Raw genomic sequence first — 7500 nt, 5'->3', positions numbered from 1 at the left:
TCCAGAAACGAAACAAAGAATAGGACCTATTCCAGAATCGCAACAAAGAATAGGACTTATTCCAGAAGTGCAACTAAGAATAGGACCTATTCCAGAAATGCAACAGAGAATAGGACCTACAGGTATTTCAACAATGCAACAAAGAATAAGGCCTATTCCAAAAATGCAACAAAGAATAGGACCTATTCCAGAAATTCAACAAAGAATAGGACCTATTCCAGAAACGCAACAACGAACAGGACCTATTCCAGAAATGCAACTAAGAATAGAACCTACTCCAAAAGTGCAATAAAGAATAAAACTTATTTCAGAAATGCAAAAAATAATAGGACCTATTCCCAAAGCGCAACATAGAATAGGACCTATTCTTGAAACACGGTTAAGAATAGGTCTTTTTCCAGAAATATGAAACTAGGAACAGAACCTACCCAGATATGCAACTAAGAATAGGACCTATTGCAGAAATGAAACAAAGAAAAGGACTCATTTTAGAACTGCTAAAATAATATAATTCTAGAAATTATAGAATAGGATTTATTCTATAACTGTTGGAAATAATAAGACCTACTCTAGGATCTATTGTAAAATTGCTAAAACATATGAACTATTACCGAATTTCTAACTTTAATAGGATTTTTTTAAGTATTGCTGTAAAGAATAGGATAGTACCTATTCTAGACTTGCCACAAAGAATAAGACTTATTCTAGAATTGGCAAAGAAATTGAGTTTATTCTAGAAATACATAAGCGTCAAGCATAGAGCTGTCCCAAAAATAGCAAGTATTCTGAAATTGTTAAAGACATTCGAACCTTGTAAGGTCCCTCCGCACCTGAGGTGTTCCTCAACTATGACATTAAACCCTTTTATGATGCAACAACTAAATCAAAGGTCAAGATAATTGAAGCACATACAAAATTCATAGAAGTTGTAAGACGCCACAGCAGACAAAACATGATACTTATATATAAGAAATTATTTTGGACTAAAAAATTCTTTTATTGGCTTTTTAGGAATATAGTAGGCATTATTTCATTCATAAATACATACATAGATACATACATATATATATATATATATATATATATATATATATATATATATATATATATATATATATATACAGATACAAATACACACACATACATATACATATATATATATATATAAATAAATAAATATATATATATATATATATATATATATATATATACTGTATATACACACATACACACACATACTGTATATATATATATATATATATATATATATATACATACATATATATATATATATATATATATATATATATATACGCAACAGCTTACCTGTCAAGATTTATTTCCACGCATACTTTAATACACTTCTTGTCAAGAACATAATAAATTTGGAAGTGTTACCTTGCACTTGAGAGAGAGAGAGAGAGAGAGAGAGAGAGAGAGAGAGAGAGAGAGAGAGAGAGAGAGAGGAAGGACATGCCATGAATCATTCAAAAATAAATATTAGCCCTGTGTAGGCCCACAAATTCTCCTCAGCAGATATTACACCCCTAAATCTTGCAAACTGGCGAGCCGTCTTCCACTCGGAATTCTTATCGTGGGGTCTGCGGAAAACTATGATCAATGACCTCAGGATGAAGGCCAATTATTAAGGCTAAAAGCAAGATTGGTGGTTCCAGCTTGCTGCTCGGGGTTTAGAGAAGGAGGGGCCGGAGGGGGAGGGGGATGGAGGGGGAGAAGGCTGGAGGGGGGAGGGGTTATGTGAGGAGAGAGAGAGAGAGAGAGGGTGGGTTGGAGTGAAGCGGGAGAAGGAAAACATGGGGCTGAGGTTTGGAAAAGAAGGATGAAAAAGAATAGGCGATGGGGAAGGGGGTCTGCAAAAAAAAAAAAAAAAAAAAAAAAAAAGGGTGGGGGTCCGTAGCGAATCAGGAGAAATTCAAAACACAGGGTTTTAGCATATAAGGAATAGTGGAAATAAGAGTAAATTAAAAAAAAAAAAACAAGTGGTTTTAGCATATAAGGAATGGGGAAAACTTGAGATTGATGGGGGGGGGGGGGGTCTGCAAAAAAAATGGCGTGGGAGGGGGGGGGGGGAGTTCCGTAGCGAATAAGGGGAAATTTCAAAAACGGGGTTTTAGCAAATAGGAAATGAAGGAAAAACTTGAGACTGATATAAACTTTCATGGAAGAAATTAAGAATAAAGACTTGAGAGAGAATAAAATATATCAACGAAAAGACAACCAAAACATTGGACGAATGGGAAAAGGCAGTAATGAAGACTGGAAGAAACAAAGCAGGAAGAGATGCCTTCACTGGTGTTGCCATCGACATATGGAGGGATTTATGAAATTTGGGCAACGTGGTACTACACTGCACCAGGCTGGCCATTCAGCAAAAGAAACTATATATGGAGAATTTTACGGGGAATATAACTGTACTTCATTTAATATACTAAAAGGCTGGCCATTCAGCAAAAGAAACTATATATGGAGAATTTTACGGGGAATATAACTGTACTTCATTTAATATACTAAAAGGCTGGCCATTCAGCAAAAGAAACTATATATGGAGAATTTTACGGGGAATATAACTGTACTTCATTTAATATACTAAAAGGCTGGCCATTCAGCAAAAGAAACTATATATGGAGAATTTTACGGGGAATATAACTGTACTTCATTTAATATACTAAAAGGCTGGCCATTCCGCAAAAGAAACTATATATGGAGAATTTTACGGGGAATATAACTGTACTTCATTTAATATACTAAAAGGCTGGCCATTCCGCAAAAGAAACTATATATGGAGAATTTTACGGGGAATATAACTGTACTTCATTTAATATACTAAAAGGGAAATTGATTTGCCATCGACATATGGAGGGATTTATGAAATTTGGGCAACGTGGTACTACACTGCACCAGGCTGGCCATTCAGCAAAAGAAACTATATATGGAGAATTTTACGGGGAATATAACTGTACTTCATTTAATATACTAAAAGGGAAATTGATTTAAGGTAAAACATAACCAAGGAAATTACCTAATATTTATGATATTAATTGCAACAACACAGATTTCTCCTTATACAACATATGCATCCCCAGGTAGATACTAATATATCGTTTATTTATATCTTCATCTATTTCATTTAATATCCATGGCAGTGGTTATTAACCCTCTTGGAAAATATAATCATTATCAATATTACAGACTAAACTAAATGTCTTTCATGCTCGTGTTTAAAACTATTATGAACTTCTTAATCCAATGAGATTTTCAATATCCGGTGATGTGTTTCGTTCCTTGTAATTTCTAAATGACGCCCCTTCCTTATAAATTTTTATTAATAAAACCCATTACGATACATTTACATTCTTCATGCTGTATCAAAATAATAGAGTAATCTCAAATATAGTCTAAAAATACGTCAATTTGTTTTGCCGTTATCTTTAAAAAGGCGAAAACTGTGAATCCATTTAATCTCCAAAATTCATAGGGAGCGTCCATAATCTAAGATCTATATGTGCCTTTCTGTAAAAATTTCGTCAAAAATCCGTTGAGTAGTTTTGACGTAATCCTGTCCATAAACACGCAGACTGACAGACAGACAGACAGAAAAAAAAATCAAATCCGGATATGGAATCCGGATCCAGAACCGGATCATCTCCTTAAGTTAATGGAGTCGTCCATGGCCTAAGATCTATCGGTGGTGGAAATTTGGTCAAAATCCGTCAAATTGTTTTAAACTTATCTTTAAAATGGCGAAAAATGCAAATCCGGATAATCTCCAAAACACATTTAGGTTGTCAATGACCTAAGATCTATCTGTGGTGAACATTTCTTCAAAATCCGTCGTGTAGTTTTGACGTAATCCTGTTCACAGACAGACAGACAAACACAGACAACTAAGTAAATAAACAAATCGTCTCGATTTTATAACCTTGGCGGAGGTAATATAAACTGAAACGACATAAATAAAATGGGAAAACATTGCCATAATGATTGGAGAGAAGGAATATAACTCTTTTGGTAAGCTTGCTACTCAAAACGAACTATGTGTAAAATTACGAAGGAAGTCATTTCTTTGATGAAAAACCTTGGATTGGTTTCTTACTCTTGAAAAGGAATTTCGAAAAGCCAACATGGAGACCAATAAGATAGGAACGGTGTCAAGTATCAAAATATCTAAGAAAGTTACAGCCCTAAATTAGTTTGAAACCAATACCTAACAACATATTTTAAACTAGATAATAATTTAAACTAGATAATAATTTAAACTAGATAATAATTTAAACTAGATAATAATTCTCTCTCTCTCTCTCTCTCTCTCTCTCACTCTCTCTCTCTCTCTCTCTCTCTCTCCCTCTCTCTTATTTTTCTATAAGCAAGATGTAATACTAAAGTAACCTACACCTAAAAACTGTGTGAAAAAAATAAGACTTCTGTTCTAAAATCCACAATATCTATTCAGTGGATGATTGATGATTACAATTTATCATTTACTTAAAAATTGGAAACGCTTTTACCATATCTTGACATTTCGCGATATCTAGTAAATACATAAATACATATATTTCTCTATTTCTCTAATCCAACTATTCCCTGCGTATTGCCACCAATAATTCTATACCCCTACCCTATGAGGAAGGGTCCTTCCCCCTACGAGGAATGGGTCCTCCCCCCTACGAAGAAGGGGTCCTTCCCCCTACGAGGAAGGGGTCTCTTCCCCCTACAAGGATGGAGTCCTTTTCCCCTATGAGGAAGGGGTCCTTCCCCTTACGAGGAAGTGGTCCTTCCCCCTACGAGGAAGTGGTGCTTCCGCCCACGAGGAAGGCGTCATTCCCCTTACGAGGAAGTGGTCCTTCCCCCTATGAGGAAAGGGTCCTTCCCCCTACGAAGAAAGTGATCCTTCCCCACTACGAGGAAGGGGTCCTTCTGCCTACGAGGAAGGGGTCCTTCCCCCTACGAGGAGGGGTCCTCCCCCTTACGAGGAAGGGGTCCTTCCCCCTACGAGGAAGGAGTCCTTCCCCCTACGAGGAGGGGTCCTTCCCCCTACGAGGAAGGGGTCCTTCTCCCTACGAGGAAGTGGTCCTTCTCCTTACGAAGAAATGGTCCTTCCCCTTACGAAGAAAGTGATCCTTCCCCCTACGAGGAAGGGATCCAACCCTTTCGGGAGAGGGGTTCTCCCCCCTACGAGGAAATGGTCCTTCCCCCTTATGGGAAAGGAGGGCCTTCCCCCTACGAGGAAGGGGTCCTTCCCCCTACGGAAAAGGGGTCCTTCCCCCTACGAGGAAGGGATCCTTACCCCTACGAGGAAGGGGTCCTTCCCCCTACGAGGAAGGGGTCCTTCCCCCTACGGGAAAGTGGTACTTCCCCCTACGAGGAAGGGGTCCTCACCCCTACGAGGAAGGGGGTCCTTCCCCCTACGGGAAAGTGGTACTTCCCCCTACGAGGAAGGGGTCCTCACCCCTACGAGGAAGGGGGTCCTTCCCCCTACGAGGATGGGGTCCTTTCCTCTACGAGGAAGTGGTCCTTCCCCCTACGAGGAAGGGGTACTTTCCACCTACGAGGAAGGGGGTCCTTCCCCCTACGAGGAAGGGGTCCTTTTCTCTACGAGGAAGTGGTCCTTCCCCCTACGAGGAAGGGGTACTTTCCACCTACGAGGAAGTGGTCCTTCCCCCTGTGAGGAAGGGGTCCTTCCCCCTACGGGAAAGGGGTCCTCACCCCTACGAGGAAGGGGTCCTTCCCCCAACGAGGAAGGGGATCCTCCCCCCCTCGCCCGTAACGTTGCCACATCATCTTTTTTACTGGATAGCAGTTTGTGGGAAGCCGTGAGCTGATAAATGTTGGATCAGTGTGATGTACGAGACTTAAGACACTCGCCGCAGAGGTTTACAGAATTTCAGTCAGAAAACTCCCGAACATCCATTTTCTCCGCGATGGGAATTTGGCGCGCGAGCGCGTTCGTACACGCTGCTCGGAGAAACAAATCCATCTTCACAAATCATCACTCAACTCCCTAGCACACACACACACACACACACACACACACACACACACACACACACACACACACTCCACCTCACTGCTATGAAAAAGAGGAGGCAGAAAATGTGGTCAAAATGAAATCTGATGAGGGGTAGGGGGAGAGGGAGGAGGAGGAGGAGGAGGAGGAGGAGGGGCCACGCATTACTGCAGCGTTTATTCTATACTTTGAACCAACAATCTGAAATATACTTTAATAGAAGGAATTTTTTTTTTTTTTTTTTTTTTTTTTGCAATATTGTCTGACACTAAGTTGGCTAGACGAAACTATGTGCATTTTTCAGCCCGTTACCTAAAACAGGTGGTCAAGATGAAATCTGGTGGGGGGGGGGGGGGGCAGGTATCAATGTAGCATTTCTTCTATACTCTAAACCTACATTGAAATAGAATTTAACAGAAGTTTTTATCTTTATATTTTATAATTTTTTTTTTAACATTGCCTGGCATTAAGCAGGCTGGACAAAACTATGTGCATTTTGCAGCTGGTTACCTTAAACAGGTGGTCAAAATGAAATCTGATAAGGGGGGGGGGGGGGCAGGTATTAATGTAGCCAAGGTCGATGCAGTACATAGACCTTGTATGTAGCATTTCTTCTATACTCTGAACATACAGTAAAATAGAATTTAATATTTTTCTTTTTGGCAATATTTTCTGGCACTAAGTTGGCCAGACCATGTGCAATTTGCAGCCAGTTCCCTATAACAGGTTATGGAAAAAAAATCTGGTACGAGGAAGAAAAAAATTAAATACATTTTAATCAAATTTTCATGAAGTCTACCGCCAATTAAATGGGAAATTACTTATAGAAGCAAACCGTACCACGGAACAAATGACATCACGCATGCGCTCTCACTAACGCCCAGAAGTATACCTGCCATATAACCTTCTCACTTAATCAGTAGGAATCACCATCAAAAACTGATAATTAACCAATATGTAATATCGTTTCCCCGTTTTTTTTTTTTTATCACTCCCTTTCTCGACGTCCTTAAATCTGATGGCTGAATGATGCGCCAATAAAGAACGAAGCCGGTTAAATGGTGGTAACAGAAGCTAAACAAGTGATTGTAATTATTACGGCCTGAATGAGACCAGGTTCTCCGTCTGTCTTGTCTGTCTCTCATAATCAAGAACCTACTATGAGACCGAAAGAGAAAGATATTGGATCTTGCTCTGAATGGGTGATCATGGCTTCTGATTTCTCAACTTATAATTAGATCCTTTTCACATGTCCATTCATTGGGTGGTCGTCTATCTTTCTCTCTCTCTCTCTCTTTCTCTCTTTACAAGCCATGAAGACCACATTTACAATGACACATATTGGAAAAGTAATAGATTTTCTTTCCAGTTTAAAATACAACTAATTTATTCTAGTCATTATAAGAGCATGATTCTCCTCTACATTTTGAAGATATTTTAGATATGAAAAAAAAAAAGAAAAAAAATCTATATAC

General features: G+C 39.0%; 3 protein-coding genes across 3 annotated transcripts in view; 2 read left to right on the top strand and 1 right to left on the bottom strand.

The window, feature by feature from the left end:
• The window catches only part of LOC137631702 (putative uncharacterized protein FLJ45035), a 725-nt gene extending 433 nt beyond the window's left edge, over positions 1–292 (top strand). Inside the window, exon 2 of the mRNA XM_068363579.1 lies at positions 1–292. This exon is cut by the window's left edge and continues 181 nt beyond it. Within this exon, the coding sequence (XP_068219680.1) occupies positions 1–292 (292 nt within the window).
• Positions 1–7500, bottom strand: part of LOC137631705 (uncharacterized) — a 550730-nt gene that overhangs the window by 371291 nt on the left and 171939 nt on the right. The gene's annotated exons all lie outside the window — the stretch shown is intronic.
• On the top strand, positions 5217–5840 carry LOC137631700 (uncharacterized). The gene has a single exon (XM_068363578.1). It carries the CDS (start codon positions 5217–5219, stop codon positions 5838–5840), a length of 624 nt encoding a protein of 207 aa, XP_068219679.1.

This window comes from Palaemon carinicauda, chromosome 40 (genome assembly GCF_036898095.1).
Source record: "Palaemon carinicauda isolate YSFRI2023 chromosome 40, ASM3689809v2, whole genome shotgun sequence".
NCBI classification, from domain to species: Eukaryota; Metazoa; Arthropoda; class Malacostraca; order Decapoda; family Palaemonidae; genus Palaemon; species Palaemon carinicauda.
Note: the sequence above shows the minus strand (reverse complement) of the source record. Positions and strands in the feature narration are given on the sequence as shown.